The sequence below is a fragment of the Doryrhamphus excisus genome, chromosome 4 (assembly GCF_030265055.1).
Source record: "Doryrhamphus excisus isolate RoL2022-K1 chromosome 4, RoL_Dexc_1.0, whole genome shotgun sequence".
NCBI classification, from domain to species: Eukaryota; Metazoa; Chordata; class Actinopteri; order Syngnathiformes; family Syngnathidae; genus Doryrhamphus; species Doryrhamphus excisus.
This window is the reverse complement of record NC_080469.1, coordinates 9,342,293-9,359,038: the sequence shown is the minus strand read 5'-3', so window position 1 is coordinate 9,359,038 and position 16,746 is coordinate 9,342,293. Positions and strand designations below refer to the sequence as shown.

Genomic DNA, 16,746 nt, shown 5'->3' with positions numbered 1-16,746 from the left:
ATTATGAGAAGCAAAAAAATGAAGGTTAGAATTTTTGGAAAATTAGGTGGGAGAAAAAACACAATAATGTTATGGGAGTAAAATGAAAATATTATGGGACTAAAGTCATAATTAGAAGAATAAAGTTGGGAGAGAAACAGAAGTTTGAAAAAAGTTGTAATTTCACAAGAATAAAGTCAAAATATTAAGATAAAAACTTGATTCTTAATGAGAAAAAAAGTTGTAATTCCACAAGAATAATGTTGTATTATTATGATGAAAAATATTCTCATTTCAGTTACATAGAATGGAAATGTTTTTTTTAAAGTATGTTTTAATTTTATGAGAAACAAACAAAACAAAATAAAGTTGTAATTTAGGCAAAATTAGGTTGGAGAAAAAGTTTAAATATTATGGTAATTAAGGCCAAATATAAGAATACAGTAATGATATTCTGAAATGAAAATTATGAAGATTATTTAAAAATATTTCCAAAAACCAACGGCAAACATGAAAAAAAATAGCAAAGACTGAAATTCATACTACCGTTAGTATATTACAAAGCTGAGATGTGTTTTTTTTCCTGAAATACTGCAGATAACATTTCTTAGCATACCTGCGTGACAATGTTGGTTTACTAAATATCAAAGCGGTTCTTGCATTTGTTCATTTTTCAGTTTGTGGCCCTATGTGAAAAAGTTTGGACAATCCTGATTTTAAGATTCCTTTGTTAAGAATCATAACTCTTTTGTCTGTCTAATCCTTCCTTTTCTTTGACTTCTTTTTCATTTTACAAGAGCAATCTAAATGTAAGATACTTTCATTTATGTTATCATCAGTTCAAGACATGCGTAGTGAAATTCTATGTATTCTTGTCCTCTCGTGTCTTTTCACCTACCATGTGTTTTTTTGTACATGTAATTTCAGCTGCTCAACTGTAATGACTTTGTGTATGAAAGCCTTCCGTCTTAATGTGTTTTTGTGTTGTTGGTCCTTGGGGTGTGCTCTAGACTGCTGCCCCCCACCCGTCACGGCACTGTCCTCTTGACCCTGAAGCTGTCTGACTCCCTCTGCAAGCTATGGCTACCTTTTAAGTCACTTTGGCAGCGTCTGATTTTGGCATATATGTCACAATAGCATCAGGATCAAACCTGTGTACAGCAACACAAAGGCTGGAGAGGAGAAGGCTGAACCATTGAAATGGCTAAATTTATCCTCTCTCCAGATGAAATGATGCCAGTGAAAGAATATACATAAGATGCATATGCCAAATGACTCCATTTATGTGTCAGTGGTGGGTTCTTTTGGGTTTAGAGGTGTTGTACTCTGATGTGAGTGGAGTGGATACAGCTACCTTCTCTTTTATCCCATCTTGCAACATTGCATGACATCATAGTTTTGCCCGAAAATTCTGGTTGTCAACATTAACCAGTACATAACGGTGTTGCTTATTTGTCCAATATTTATGCAGTTTTTGTTCCTAGAACAAATATTTGCATTCTTTATTGGCTAACACAATTAAATGTTGCCTTTTTTCTGCAAACCGTAAACATTGCTGATGTTTTTGTGTTACTAATCAGCAGCCTCGCCTCTGCATGTCTTCTTTTTGTGATGGTGAATTGTTGTCTTTTAAGTTTTAAAGCAACGACTAACAATGATATTGTCGTACCTTTAACTCCCCTACAATTGGCAAACATTTAGGTATATGTACTCATTGGACACTTTATTAGGTATCGGTTCACATTCTTAGACGATCCCATGTATGAGATCAGAACGGCTGGCAAAAATAACGCGTTGATAGCGGTATGACAATTTTTTAATTAATTACGTAAAAAAAACTTATTTCAATTAACACATGCACCATGGTAATTCACACTGCTCTGTTATGACAGCAAACAAAAGCACAGTGGAGCATCACCAACACCATATATGGCCATGAATATTCTCATGAATGAGAATCTCACTCATCCAGGTTAATGTATTCTCAAGGCATTGAATCGATCGCAACTGTACTATTCAGGTTTTCTTAGAAGTCGTTTCGCCTTCCATGCTCTGAGAACACTTAATGAATGTAGCTCCAATTTGATTTGCAAACATGTCTCTCCTCACTGTGTGCATGTGTGATGTAAATAAACAAGACAAAAAAAATATATTCGTATCACCGCTTAATTGAGGTAAAATTTGCTGCATTTAATTATGCTTGGAAATCCCAGAAAATACATAGACATAGACTTCCTTTATTGTAATAATACAGCAGTGAAATTGCCAACAAAATGTCATTGCCCGGCTCCCGTATAATAATAAATAATAATGTGGAGAATAAATAGATTACATCAAATATGAACAACAATGTACAGCGTAAACAGTAATTTGTACTAATAATTTAGTAAATAATTTAGAATAAATAACAATAATTTAAAGTTAATAATTTATAGTTGCAAATTGTAATTAATTTGAAAACTTGGATTAATCTTCGTAAAAAGTGTAAAAATGTATTTGAAAACTTGGATTAATCTTAGTAAAATGTGTAAAAATTTAGTAAAATTTGTAAATTTCGTAAAAAACAAAACAAAATTATTTGACAACGCTAGTAACCCTGATAAAATGTCTTATTGTGGTTGTAGTTTACATATTTCTTTCTAAAAATTTGTGGCACCCTGTTAAACTGCAGCTCAAATGAAATGTCCATCTGTCCATCTTTATTAGCCTCTTTAGAGCTGGAGCCTATCCCAGCTGAATTTGTGCGGAGGTATGACGAAACCTTAGACGAATCAACAGTCAAACGCAGCCAAATGAAATGTAGAAACTTTACAACAATACTGAATTTTTTTTTGTAAATGTACCTAAAAAAGTGTCTATTGAGTGTACATTGCCCTCTCTCTGTCAGGAGGTGATTTTATGTCCATAATTGTGGTGCAGAAAATCTTATCCTGGCAGACTTGCAGACAAAAAACAAGAATATTAATAGCACGATAATGTATGAATCCAGTTGTGTCATGTTGTTGTGTGATGTGCATGCTGCTGTTGTCCAGCCATAGCATGGCAGAGACTGACGTCATACTGTGTAGCAGCATGGCCAAAGAATGAGGGAGAGCCAGAGAAACATAAGAGGTCAGACAATGTGTGCTGGGCAAATGTGTGGACTGTTTTAACCTTCTAACTGCTGGAACTGTATTGAAAGAAAAAAACAAAAAAAATGACCTGCATCTTGGCGAGCAGTTCTTCAGCTTGCGCTCCTTACCTTGACGGCTGTATCTATCTTCACAGGGGGACGGAATACATCAGATCAGAGAGGCGCTGAAGATCTTAGCTGAGAGGGTTTTAATCCTCGAGACTATGATCGGTATTCATGGTGAGTAGGAGGCCTGAGGCAGGGTCAGTTTAAGGCAGGGGTGAAGCAAGGGGGCTCAAACTCCTACTGCACCTCCACCTACTGGGACGGGGAGTGGGAACAGTCACGAGCAGCGCCCCAGGACTCAGGCTGGTGTTTCTACACACCCCCCCTCACACGGTGCCCCCCCTGTCACTGCTCTCTGATAGGAATTTAGCTTGCAGATGTTCCGCGACTTGCAGGCTGATCTTGAGCTTCTGGCTCGTAGGGTGACGCTGCTGGAGGCTATCATCTGGCCAGGTAACACTGAGACATCCCCACCCACCGCCTGCTGGCCCTTAGATCGCCACTTTGATTGTTGATTTAGTCACTGTTGTATAGGTATTTTGTATGGATGTATTCATCATTTCTGGGGGACCTTTCCGATCAAGCATAGATATTGTCTGAACAGTCTGAACAGTGGTGCTGCAACAATGTAGTCGGGTACTTTAAGCCATTGAAAGAAAATACAACAACTACACTCTCATTAATCACATTTACAGTCAGGAAATGGTGGAGTAGAATATCCGTTTAGTCAACTTGTGTGGAGTTTGCATGTTGTCTGTGGGCTTCCTCCCCCATCCCAAAAACATCTATGTTATAGGCTAATTGGAGACTCTAGTCTAAATTGCCCATAGGAGTGAACGTGCTTGTGAATGTTTCTTTATATGTGCCCTGTCATTTACTGGAAACCAGTCGGGGTCAGAAGTCAGCTATAGGATAGGGTCCAGCTTACCCATAGCCCTAAGAAAAGAAGCAGTATAGAAAATTAATGAAAAAATAACAACGGTTTTATATCATAAGATTTGAAGCACTGACATCTTTCAATTAAACAGGTGATCTGTGTTCTGCTACTACTAAGCATAAGTAAACTACTTTGATACTAATGTATTCTGGTGGGGTTCCAGAGAACATTGATGAAATTGCCCAATGAAAAGCATGCATCACCAAATGTTATTTTTTCCCAATAATACATTTAAAGATGTAACACACATATCACCACAACATAGAATAATGTATTGGTAGTAGTAGTAGTCATAATAGGAGTACAGTGGTACCCTGGTTAAAGTCCGCCCCGGTTATTTTTCGATTAACAACTAAAATGTTGCCTTGGCTTTCATTCATCCGCTTGTACATCGGAGTTGTAAAGAGATACACAATAAGTGGACCGTACTGAAGACAGTGTGTATGCATACACAACTTGTTTTGGTTTGAGTCTGATTGTTCTGGAACTGATTGACATTAACCAAGGCACCACTGTAGTAGTATTAGTAGTAGTCATTAAAGTATTTGTTTTATGACTTTTAAAACAAAAAATGTACACATAATGCCAGCAAAAGGGGTGACTGTATCTTTGCACATGTGTTTTTATCCATAAGGAAAAAAGTTTTTTGGTTTAAATTCACAAAATTTGGGGACGTGGACACATGCTTTTCATTGGACAGCAACAAGAGAATTAAGCTTGTATGAATAGTCCTAGGTTAGTACCAGAGTTTTGTTGTAGCCCCACTAGCCAGACATGCACTTAACAGTAAGAAGGACATCTGATATAGCTGCTCATTTACTTACATGTAAAACAGGAAGTGTTCAATCAATTAGTTCCTGCTTGTGATACTTCCAGTTTAAAAACCTAGTGAGATTAAGACAACAGTGTGCACGTGGGCATGCACAGTGCTGGGCAGGGAGGCCCTGTTCCAACTGCTGTCTTTCTTCAACAGAACCTGATCTAGGCTCTGGGGATGGACCATTTGGCACAGCCTCCCCTAGTTTCTACAGAGATAAGCGAGCAGGTGCGCTTCCATATCGACTTGCTTCTCCTCTGTCCTCCGACACCAAGGTTCGAGGGAAGTAGCCCTCCAAATCACCCTGAGGACCGCAAGCTGGGTTGGCTCCCCTCTCTTTAGGTCACATCAGCACTCAACACTTATTCGATCGTCCTGGTGGGGGGCTTTACTATCAGATTTAGGTTGGGGGACACCTCAGGGAAACTGGTGATACTCAACCATCTGGAATGTGAGAAGTAGTTTGACATCACCATAGCCACTCCCATTATGCACCCACCAGCTACTCCCTGGGCCTCATGGTCGTGTTTGTCAAAAGGAAGGTCTTAACCATCTGTGGTGCTCCTCAGGCCTCATGTCTGGGCAATAAGGGTCATAACAGAGACTTCAGTTTGTATTATTTTTCAGTGTAACCGCAATGCCACCAGATGTCATTATTTAAGTATATTTAGCATGTACAATGTGCAACTTCTCTTATGGGCTGCATGGTGGTCGTGTGTTGAGCACGCAGGCCACACAGACAGAGTTCGATTCCATCCTCGGCCATCTCTGTGTGGAGTTTGCATGCTCTCCATGGGCATACGTGGGTCTTCTCCGAGGAGTCCGGTTTCCTCCACATTCCAAAAACATGCCAGGTTAATTGGTGACTCCAAATCGTCCATAGGTATGAATGTGAGTGTGAATGGTTGTTTGTCTATATGTGCTCTGTGATTGGCTGGCGACCAGTCCAGGGTGTACCCCGCCTCTCGCCCGAAGACAGCTGGGATAGGCTCCAGCACCCCCACGACCCTCATGAGGATAAGCGGTAGAAAATGAATGAATGAACTTCTCTTATATGATTAAACTCTGTGTTACGTAGTGCACTAAAAAGATTAAGTCATCACTACTTCAACTGAGATGTGTGATTTATGATTCTAATTAGGGATGTTCCGATCAGGGTTTTACGCTGCCGATACCTATCACGATAATCCATGAGTGAAATCAGCCGATACCAATACCAGTCACATACATGCAGTGTAAATGTTTAAATGTACTACTGGCTGCATTAGGGGTCACCAAGGTTTTTTCTTGTGAGAGATACTTGAAAATAGAAAATAGCCAAGAGCTACTCATTTTTGTAACATTTTTTGTAACATAGCTCATTTAAAGCCAATATGTTTACCAGAACATTAACAAAATTCTGGTATTCCCTGCACTAAAAGTGCTACATAGTGTCTGCATGTTCCCAAATCTCTACTAAGGAGGTACTAATCCCCAACTTTTGCCCACAATTGCAAGTACAGCGGGTCGGGATCAGGGTTTTATAGCCGCTGCCTGACCGATAACGGCATTGCTAGCCTCAAACACATCACAGCCTTCCAAATGCTCGTACCCAAATGCCACACCAAATCTGGCAAACCCTGGTGAGACATTTTTGAGGCACGTTTTGCAGAGTTCCAAACTTATATCACTGTCACAAAGACAGGAAGTCCCACACGCGGCAGACATGGTTGTTCTGAATGCTGCTGTTTGGGGGAAAGGATCGGCGTGTTAAAGCAAGTATCGGCTGATATTGATTCCATGCTTTTTCACTGATATCGACCGATACCAATCGATCGGAGCACCCCTGATTCTGATGTGTTTTCAATGAACATGCACACTGAAAAGTAATTTCAAATACAACATATTTGCTTTTGTTACACATCACCTGAATCCTTGAAATCCTTTCATTTTTTTTTCATTCTGGAAAAATTTTTAACACACACACTCAGAGGAAATAGCAAAACTGGAACCAGTGATATGTTGGTACTGTCCTGATGAAAAGACAACTTGTACTTTTTCATTTTATATCAAACTTATTGTGGAAGTATTTAAAATTGTCAGTGGTAGTTTATTTGGTATGCTGTTGTGTAATCATGTCATATTTTGATTTTTTTTTAAATTTCTTTTGAAATGTGTTTGTGTCAAGATAATCCTGTCTCAATGATCGCTGTAATAAAATGATGTCCACTGTTTTTTTTTAAAACATGTCAAATCATTTTGGATCACTACATAATCACACATCAATACAAGCAATAATAAACATTCACTCTGAAATATCGAGGAATTGTAAGTGATTAAGTGACTGATATATAAAGAATATCTGTATATTGTGGAACTTAATACAGAAATTAATCACGCAACTGAGGCAAAATAGAGTGCACTATGATGCTACAACCAGCAGAGGCGCTGTTGATTTCAACTAACTGCCTGTTTAAAGAAGAAACATACATCAGCTATGGAAAGTTGCGCTACATACACACTATGGCAACTCCTCTGGACAGGGCAGCATTATTCTGCTCAATGTGACACTCACATTGAAGCAGGAGGTCAGAATAAACTATGAATGGACTTCACCCATTGTTGATAAGAAGAAACAGAGTCAAATGCCCATCCGTGCTCAGTAATACAGTACTGTCAAGTGCAGTACTGTACTGATAGCACAGTTATGGGGGCAAAAAATATTATCACCTAAGGGCTTTTTGGTCCCGTTGTCTTCTTTCCCTTGGCTACCACCACAGCCTGCTCGCCAACTCTACCATCTATGAGCAGAGAGATGGCACCATCCAGCTGCTTTGATGCTGCAAGTGCCACGACAGCTTTTTCTGTGGGGAAGCCCATCTTCTCCAGCTGTTGTAGTCTAGGGCATATATGATCAGAATAAATAATTACTCCTTAAATCATCATTGTGTATGGAAGTTGTGGGAATTTCTGTTGTTACTAACCTCAAAGCAGAAACAGAAGATTTGGTCACTTCTACTTTTGGATTTACTTCTTCTGGAGCATCCTGCAAGGAGGCAAGTATTCCAGCCCTCAGCATCTGTTCCTCCAATACCTCTGCTTCAGATAGGGCTAATGACTCTTGCCTCCTGGCAGGCAGTGGCTCCTCCCTCTGGTGGTGGTTCAAAATGAACAGGTCCCTCATTGATGATGGTGTTGTCTGATATTCATGAACAGTTGGAGAACATGATCTAGACCTGTAAGAACGAATATATGTAAAATTACAAAGATGAAAATGTGTATGGCTATTCAATGGATGGATAGCTCATACATCTGTGATGTTCTGAAGGTTGGCAAAGTGGGCCTGGATGAAGCGGGAATATATGCTGCAGGGGGAATGAAGCTCAGGACCTCCAGCTCCTGGAGCATCCCAATGAAGGTCTGGCTGTCTGAAATGTTTATTCAGTATAACAACAAGAAAAGGCAAGTATATACAGAAATTAGGTTTTGTGTCATCTCTGCACTAGTTGCAAATAATATTTTCACTTTTTGGACTTTTTTTTTGGATAAGACTAGTTTTAACTTGAACTATATTTTCCCCACTAATAAGTAATTAAGAAACTACACGTGGCAAACCTTAATTCATGATGCCTGTGATACTGTATTGATTGAGAAAGGATACAATTATAACCAATGCATATTGCACAGACGTTGAGCAGAGCAGGTGTCCCGGGGAGTATGAGCAGACAAAGCAGCAGAAGCAACCAGGGAAGGATCCAAACAGGCAACCACCTCTGCAGTCGCCTCTTTGTCATGTGATGACACTGAACGGTAAACAATGTCAACTGGATGGCAGCATAGCCACAGACCAGACTGGCCTCAAAACCAAAGACGAAGAGGACCAAGGTGTAAACAAGAGGTAATATGGTCATTGTCAAAGTGGAGAGACCAAGGAAGGCGACTGTTCCCCAGCGACGCTCCTGACATGGTCCCAACAACAGCAGGAGAAATACACTGACCACCAGAGAAGGTAAATCATCATGACTGACAGCATACAAGAACACATCTAGTGGACAAAAATGGGGTGGAGAAAATAAAGAGCTTTCTATTTATAATGTCAGTAAAACATTTGGACGATGCAATAAATGAAACGATACCTCTGAAACGTGGGAAGTCTCCTCCTGGTCCTAAACTGAGACTCGATTGGATACCTCCAACATATACCAACAACACAAGCCCTACCAGCAGGGTTGTTCCCAGAAAAAACCCTGGACGATCTGATTTGAACCATGATAATACACGATAGCGCATGACCTAGTGTCAGCTTTACATTTGTTACTTACTTGTCATTTTTTGCGTTACGCTGGTAAACTAGCTAAGAGTTAAATGACCATAGTCTTTCCCTGTGGTCGTTTCCCACCTACTATGATTTTGGCAGAGGGAATTACCAGTTTATCTTGTTAAGCATCGGTAAGTTGATCCAATAGAGATGAAACTTTGGAAATGAAATAGAGATAAAACTGTGATAATTTAGTAGGAACACCTTTAATGTGCCATTGTGGGCTCCGTGTATCGCCTTGACGTTTACTTCCGCATGACGTCAGAGTAACCGTCACTCGCAGTTGACGCAGGGTGTGCTACCGCCACCCTTTGGACATTCTGAGACTGTCGTCGCTGCTTTGGGTGTTTTACTCATCGGGACAAAATATACCTCACACTATTAATGTATTATGATTAATCTGGCTATACTACTTTTGAGTCTTGTTTACTTCCACTATTGTATTGACACTTAGGGCTGTTATGTGTTGTGTTTCCGTGAAAATGTGTTCCAGGGTTGGGGAAGTGAAAAGGGGAACGGACAGGAAGTGACGTGACAGTAAAAATTCCCCATTTTAGCAGTTTTAAACAGCCCGTCGTAACTGTACCTGTGCTCTTGCAGTGATTGCCTTGCCATAAAAGACTATTGTTTGGACTGTCCCGTCTAGTGTTTGTTCCACAAGGAATCAGTTTCCAAAACGTTGTCAGTCTCTAGTTCAAACCCTAGTGTAATATTGTTTGTGCTGTATTTGCAAAATGTATAAACATTCCCCTAGGCATGGGACAAAATAGTTACATCGTTGCTATATATTGTTGTTATATACTGCAAGTTTATAAACCGCAAGTTAATTAATAAAGAGATTATGAAATTATCGTGGCTTTTATTTTAGGAATACGAGCTCAGTTGAGGATCGACAAACAAAATAGTGCTTTAACCCATCTGTACATACAAAGAATACGCACACTGTATCGTCACAGAAACAAAAGCGCTCCAAAAGACACTTGTGTTGTGGTTACGTTGCCGGAGCAAACGAAAACTCGCGTTATTTTAAAGCATGAGTCTGTTGTCTCGCGATATTTCCTGGTTGTTGCGCACCCAAAGGCGTCTCTCAGCCAGCCAACTCTGCCCAGTCGTCTCGTACAAGGCACACAAAATGGCGTCGGCTCCCGGTATGTGTGACTTATCTTGCTTTTCTTTATAGGGCTTATCATATATGCGGTGTTATTTCAATAATTTGGTGTTTTACACGGGCACACAAACTCTGCGACTCAAAATGTTGCGTACTAATTCGAATTTCAATCTGCGATGCTTGGCGCCAGCCACGAGGCCTAATGCAATTCATATCTGGTCGTCGTCGGTCCCTCTTATTTTTTTCCATTTTGTCCGTCCTATATTTTCCTTTATCGATGCAATATTCCATATAGTTTCGAATTGCAGGCACTTATTCACGTATTGTTTTTAAAGCTGGCAGGCAGCACCGAACTTCCTTTACCTGCAGTTGAACGGCGCTTAAAAGGCGGGCCCATTTCTTTAACGGACTGTTTAGCTAGATCATTAGCACTAGCAGTATTAGCACTGCCTCACTATTGTCTAAAGTTGCTTTTGTTTTCCTCTCAACAGATTACAGCTCCTACAGCCAGTCTGGTTCTCAACAAGGGTAAGTTGCACCATTTTATTACATTGTATTAGGGAATACGATTGTAGCCTTACAGAAATTCGTATAATTTGTACACATGATAGTCACTGGTTAAATATGCCCCTTTTATTGTATTGCAGGTATGCTTCTTATGCAGCCCAGCCTTCACAAGCTTATGGACAATCTGCTCAGGTTAAAACCTTTGATTTGATATATTTCTGCTCATTACCAAACAAGTTACAAATATAGCCATATTGATTTTATGATGACCTCCAAGTATGTTCTCCTGAGTGGTTAACTTATGCAGGTTATAATACCACTTTGTAATTCAACTGCTTTTAATTCAGCAGCAGAGTTACGGCCAGCAGAACTATGGATCATATGCCCAACCTGCTGCCGCTGCTGCTGATGGCACTTATACCCAGACAACTCCAGCTGCTGGTTACACTCAACCACAGCAACCGCAACAATACAATTCCTCCTATGGCCAGCCAGCCCAAGGTATGTGAGCCTGGAAAATGAACTTCAAAGTTGCCATTTTGCTGTGGGATTTTTGAATTGCCTCAACATCTATTTACAATTTACTGTTCCCCACAGCTGGATATCCTGCTGCCCAGTCGACGGCTCATGGTTACACCCAGTCATCCCAGGGTTATGGAGCACAAGCTTATGATGGAAATCCTGCAGCTGCTGCTGCTGCAGCCGCTGTTGCTGCTGCTCCAGCTGCCTCCCAGTCGTATGGGTCTCAACCTGGATATTCTGCTCAGTCTGCATATCCTGCTTACGGTCAACAGCCGGCTCCTACTGCACCTCAAAGGTTTGTGCACATTGACAAATAATAATGTATATCTGAACCCCACAAATACAACAACTGTTATTTTTGTCTCCCATTAGTTACAATGCCAACAGCCAGCCTTCTAGTTACAACCAAAACAGCTACTCTCAGCAGGCGGGATATGGTCAGCAGCAACCTGGCTACCAGGGCCAGCAACCTGGCTACAGCCAACAGCAGAGCGGGTACCAACAGCAGGCCCAGCAACAGGCCCCTCCTGCCTACCCACCCCAAGCTACAGGTTCCTATGGGCAGCCCCCAGCCAGCCAGTATGGCCAGCAAAGTGGACCACCCAGCTATCAGTCCAACCATTACAGTAAGATTTGTTCCTTAACATTGTTGTGCTTGTTACCAATTATCAGGCATTAAGTCAGCTTTTTTAATGTTTAACTTGTCAGTAATAGTTTGTTGTTTGTAGATAATTACAGACAGGATGGCCAGGGTGGGGGTTCTGGTTACTCAGAACCTTCAAGGTACCCCGGTGGAGGAGATGGCAGGGGCCCTGGCCGCGATGGTTTTGAAAGAGGAGGAATGATGCACCGTGGGCGTGGTGGCATGGGTCGAGGCATGGGGTAAGTCTTTTTCATTAGCACATGACCTGACTTTTGCATTTTGATTCTGCAGGTTCTGTGGCCACTTGGGGCAGGGCTTAGGCAAATAAAAATTAAATTGATGTAAATAATTGAACTGAAAGCCTCAAAGATAATAATAAAAATTATTAATAAAAATAAAAATAATTAATAAAAAACTATGACTAACACATTACACTGACTAATGCCAAAAACATTGACTACTTGTTTGTCTCAGCCCTGCCACAAAATTGTCCAAAGGTAAGTAAACGGTTTTGGTTTTATCAGTAGATTTTATTGGGTCCTGTGCATAATATAGGATGGAAAAGAAAAAAAATGCTCTATCATCCAAATCACAGAAGGATTTGTCTAGCTCTGGGTATTTTTGTAACATCTCAGTATCATAACAATCTGTATTATACATCAAATATTATTGTATTATCTTGTGGGAGATTACAACGCCCCAAAAGATTCACGACTCTTCACTGGTGTGTATACGGCACCAATGGTAGAGTGAAATGCCTTATGTTGTTCTGGTCGTATTAATATTTTGGTAATATGAGTTATGTCCTTTTTTTAAATACTACAGCATGAGGTTGAAGTGAATGGGTTTTTCAAACGAGTCTTGTTAAATACAGTCTCAAGAATTCCAACCTAAACCTTTCGCCTTTGCGTAAATCATTCTTTATTTGGTGTTTGGTTGGTTTTTGCAACAGCAATCCGTGGTTATAAGGTCTTTCAAGTAATGCTCACAAGACGAGGACAAATGAGGGAAAAGTGAGCTGCACTTTATGCAGTGAAGACATGCATTAGAAAAAGGCATGTCGGAGAGGCTATTTTTTGGCAACTGATTTATTAATAGAATCCCTTTAACCCTTGAGTGGTGGGTCAGCAGCCATCTCATTCGACTTTTCTCCAACTAGCCATAAAGACATGGAATCCAAATGTAATGAACATTTTTTATGGTTTGATTCTTTTGGTATTTGTGGGGTATTTTTCTTTAAAAAAATATATAAAATGTGCAAATGCACACATGAAGCATACAAATGCACGTGGTGGGTTTCTGAATGTGGAAGCATTGTGTGCTCGGTGACTTTTTGAAACTTTTTGTCGTTAAGCCCCTTCCTTGGTTTAGAATGGGTCATTGCTGTTCGAAAACAAACTAAGATGCTTTTTAGAGACATAGTTTTCTGGTAAGACATGCACACAATGAGGTATAATGACAGGGAATTAGCAAAGTTGAAATGATCCGCTTTAGAGTAAGCTTGGTGTTTCTTTGGTTTCCAAGTGTCATATCTGAAATGGTGACACTCACTCGGTCAAGGCAGACTTGAATGAATTAGACCTGTTTCAAGGTGTTGGTCAACTCTGGGGAGGGAAGTGATACAAATAGGACGCACACCTAAATATTTCAGGCCGGCTATAACATATATATATATACAATTATAGCACTGCACAGGTGTTTTGCGGGGAGGTGGGATCATCAAAATGTCATTTTGAAATGTATAACTGTCTTTGTGGTTTTTGAAATTCAACTGTCTGATCAAATTTGAGCACTTTTTAACATGCTTTGTCACATTTATACCGCACAGGTAACAGAGCCATTTAAAAGCATCTTTTCTCTAGAAAGTATCTGTACTCAATGCAGAGGCGCCCAACTTAAGCAGCAAGAGGGATCTTAAACTGATTTGCGGTCTGCCTTTTTTTCAACAACTGAGGATGGTGGTGGTTCTGAGCATGATGGGTTTTGTTTATGAACAAGTGTTTTTAAATCAACCATATCATGCTTTTTTGTAAAATGTGTATTTTCTTTCTTGACAATGTAACATTTTGTGTTTACTTTATTGAATGGACTGGTTAATGTGAAATTTCCGATGCATTGTCCTGTTTTCTTTATCGGGATGGTCTGTAACAAGAGCCTAATGTTAAAAGCATCTTATGTCATCAATGCATCTGAAATAATTTTACAAGTCTTTTTTTTGTCACATTCTTTTAAAGCATCTACACAACTGTTGTTACTACTGAAGCTGTACTGAGCTAGCAAATACATTACTAGTAGTTAATACTTCATCCCCACAACTACTCTGTATAACAATCTTGGGGGATTTTACTTGCTGTTAGGCTCGATAGAATGTTTTTTGACTCCCTCAATCAAGCCACTTTGCTCGAGCCATGGAAGTGGCCGTAAAAGGGAAAAGGCCTTCATATCTCCATTTATTCCCCCATAGCAGCGCTGGAGACAGAGGTGGCTTCAGTAAGCCTGGTGGTAAGTTTACGAGAATTACACTGGTTAGTCCTTTCACGCCTTAAAACGTCCAAGTTTGCTTCCAGTATTCATTTTAATATTGTGGTATGAAACACCAATTGTTGAGCACACCTGAATATAAGGACAGTTTGTCCAGTGCCCGGAATCATTTCACTGAGGTTCTTGGTATCAATTCGATTGACGCTTATGGTTTGATGACCTGTTTTCCAAAGCATTAATGACAAATTTCCACTTGTGACTGGGTTGACATTTAAAGAATATATACTGTATATGCATATCTGGGTTTTTTGAGTTTGTATGTATTGGTCTAAGAGGCTTTAAAATGAAACCAAATTATTGCTCTTGGGGTTAGAGGTATTTTATTTACAATATCTCTCTTTGGAATGGTGCGTACCCTACAATGGTTAAAACGAGCCAAAATGTGTAAGGGAGTCTGGACTGTTTTGTAGAACTCTTCAGGTGTTGTACACTATTCTTGATTGGCACATACTGATTTCTCCCCCCTCCCCCCATTTCTTTCTGCCACCTTCCCATTCACTGGACCACAGGACACATGGGCAGTGACGAGCGTGAGATGGGTGAGCATGCCTTATTTTAATGGGCACCACACTGAATACTGAATTAGTTTGGTTAATGCTTTGTTGACCTTTTCGTAGGACGCACTGAAGAGCAAGATGATGCAGAGAACTGCGCTATCTACATCACTGGTTTAACTGAGAAGGCTAACATTGAGGAGATGGCGGAATTCTTTAAACACGTTGGCCCAATTCGAGTAAGAAAACAGGCTTGACTGTTGAAGACGGAGTGGGGGAAAAAGATCAGACATAAATTGTTGAATTTCCCCTCAGTTCAATCGCAGGCTTGGCCAGCCTGCCATAAACATCTACACAGACAAGGACTCGGGGAAGCCCAAGGGAGATGCCACCCTCTCCTATGAGGAGCCAATCTGCGCCAAAGCTGCTGTGGAACACTTTGATGGTAGAGGCAGTTGTCTTCTTTCCTTCTAACTGTCCGATGAGAAAAGAGCTTATTTCATGTTTGTGAAACTATAGGGAAGGAATTCCAGGGGCGTAGACTTAAGGTGTCAATGGCACGGCGCAAACCCCAGATGGGCGGAATGAGAGGAGGCATGCCCATGCGTGATGGCATGATGGGCCGTGGAGGTAAGTCGTCAGCCATTCGTCATATAATTTTTCGTTAAAGATACAGTATATATGTAATGGTTTGATTCACACCGTTAGGTATGGGCCGCGGAGGAGAGCGTGGTGGGTTCATGCCTCGGGGTGGGCCTCGTGGTATGGGCAGAGGTGGGCCCACAGGCGGCAACATGCAACAGCGAGCTGGAGACTGGGAATGTCCAAATCCGTAAGAATGACTTTTTGTCTTTCTTCTAGTGTGAAGACATTTTAAGCACTTGCTTAAATATTTTGGGGTTTTGCTTCCAGGGGTTGTGGCAACCAGAACTTTGCTTGGAGGATGGAGTGCAACCAGTGCAAAGCTCCTAAACCCGAGGGGATGGGTGGTGGCCCTCCATTTCCTCCTGGAGGAGAAAGAGGCAGAGGAGGAATGGGAATGCGTGGAGGCAGAGGCATGGACCGTGGTGGACCCGCAGGAGGCCCAGGTGGCCCCGGGGGATTCCGTGGAGGCTGGGGAGGTGATCGTGGTGGGTTTAGAGGTCGTGGTGGCATGGACAGAGGTGGTTTCCGTGGTGCTGGTCGTGGAGGACCACCCATGGGCGGCCGAGGAAGGGGAATGGGCCCACCAGGTGGCAAAATGGATATGAGGTATGTGAAAGGCATAAAGAGGTCAACCTTTTTATTAATTTGCCACAAATTCCTGATTTGTCTTTGGTGCTTTTTTAGGGACCATCGCCAGGAGCGCAGGGAGAGACCCTATTGAAGTTCTTCATTGCTCCTTGCAATACTGTATGGAATTTTAAGATGGCAAATAATTTATGATTCCATATGTGATGGTTATCTTAACTGCTCTCAACAGTTTCAACTTCCTTTTTTATTTTACCTGTTCTAGTTTGTTTATATGACACCTTGTAATGTGCATGTTTTTTTAAATACTGCTTAGTTTTGTCATTGTAATCATTAATGCAATATTTGTTATTGGCTGCCCTTTACCTTCAAAAATTGTAGAGGGGAATAAACTTTTACTGATGTTATGTGTACGTGTATTCAAAAACATCAAGACTACAAGGGTAGGTGGATCACCAGTAGACTTTTATCCTGTTATTTGGGATGCTTTCTT

The 16,746-nt window shown here is 40.8% G+C and overlaps 3 protein-coding genes across 9 annotated transcripts in view; 2 read left to right on the top strand and 1 right to left on the bottom strand.

The window, feature by feature from the left end:
- emid1 (EMI domain containing 1) overlaps window positions 1-7,135 on the top strand; it is a 64,052-nt gene extending 56,917 nt beyond the window's left edge. Inside the window, exons 15-16 of one of the 5 annotated variants that reach the window (XR_009129535.1) lie at window positions 777-3,331; window positions 5,068-5,137. Coding sequence is in view for 4 of the 5 variants with exons in the window: in XM_058069705.1 (XP_057925688.1) it covers window positions 3,520-3,610; window positions 5,068-5,201 (225 nt within the window). In the remaining variant the exon portion in view is untranslated. Of the gene's footprint in view, window positions 1-776; window positions 3,666-5,067 lie in introns of those variants that run through there. The other 4 variants (XM_058069705.1, XM_058069706.1, XM_058069707.1 and 1 more) reach the window with 4 other exon arrangements.
- rhbdd3 (rhomboid domain containing 3) lies at window positions 5,424-9,492 on the bottom strand. The gene is made up of 5 exons (XM_058069709.1): window positions 9,027-9,492; window positions 8,552-8,935; window positions 8,201-8,318; window positions 7,875-8,126; window positions 5,424-7,789 (listed from the first exon to the last, which is right to left on the bottom strand). The coding sequence occupies exons 1-5, from the start codon at window positions 9,178-9,180 to the stop codon at window positions 7,621-7,623; spliced, it is 1,077 nt and encodes a 358-aa protein (XP_057925692.1). The 5' UTR covers window positions 9,181-9,492; the 3' UTR covers window positions 5,424-7,620.
- A 772-nt stretch (window positions 9,493-10,264) lies between these two features.
- Window positions 10,265-16,657, top strand: LOC131127634 (RNA-binding protein EWS-like). Of its 3 annotated transcripts, none has more exons than XM_058069704.1 (15): window positions 10,265-10,356; window positions 10,808-10,844; window positions 10,964-11,015; window positions 11,171-11,324; window positions 11,421-11,640; window positions 11,718-11,971; window positions 12,074-12,227; window positions 14,456-14,490; window positions 15,039-15,068; window positions 15,147-15,262; window positions 15,339-15,468; window positions 15,543-15,653; window positions 15,732-15,855; window positions 15,936-16,274; window positions 16,353-16,657. In XM_058069704.1, the coding sequence occupies exons 1-15, from the start codon at window positions 10,341-10,343 to the stop codon at window positions 16,387-16,389; spliced, it is 1,809 nt and encodes a 602-aa protein (XP_057925687.1). In that variant the 5' UTR covers window positions 10,265-10,340; the 3' UTR covers window positions 16,390-16,657. The 3 variants fall into 3 exon arrangements, with proteins under 3 accessions (XP_057925687.1, XP_057925685.1, XP_057925686.1); XM_058069702.1 differs by having other exon boundaries at window positions 14,453-14,490; XM_058069703.1 differs by having other exon boundaries at window positions 10,267-10,356; window positions 11,174-11,324; window positions 14,453-14,490.
- The last annotated feature ends 89 nt before the right edge of the window (window positions 16,658-16,746 follow it).

What these genes read in the sequence shown, in the direction of transcription:
- rhbdd3 (XM_058069709.1), bottom strand. Translation starts at nt 9,180, where the DNA reads ATGCGCTATCGTGTATTATCATGGTTCAAATCAGATCGTCCAGGGTTT. An exon ending in AGACTTCCCACGTTTCAGAG is followed by an intron (nt 8,936 to 9,026) that starts GTATCGTTTCAT and finishes TTTGTCCACTAG; the next exon opens with ATGTGTTCTTGTATGCTGTC. An exon ending in AATATGCATTGGTTATAATT is followed by an intron (nt 8,319 to 8,551) that starts GTATCCTTTCTC and finishes TAAACATTTCAG; the next exon opens with ACAGCCAGACCTTCATTGGG.
- LOC131127634 (XM_058069702.1), top strand. An exon ending in CAGTGACGAGCGTGAGATGG is followed by an intron (nt 15,069 to 15,146) that starts GTGAGCATGCCT and finishes ACCTTTTCGTAG; the next exon opens with GACGCACTGAAGAGCAAGAT. An exon ending in TGGCATGATGGGCCGTGGAG is followed by an intron (nt 15,654 to 15,731) that starts GTAAGTCGTCAG and finishes TCACACCGTTAG; the next exon opens with GTATGGGCCGCGGAGGAGAG.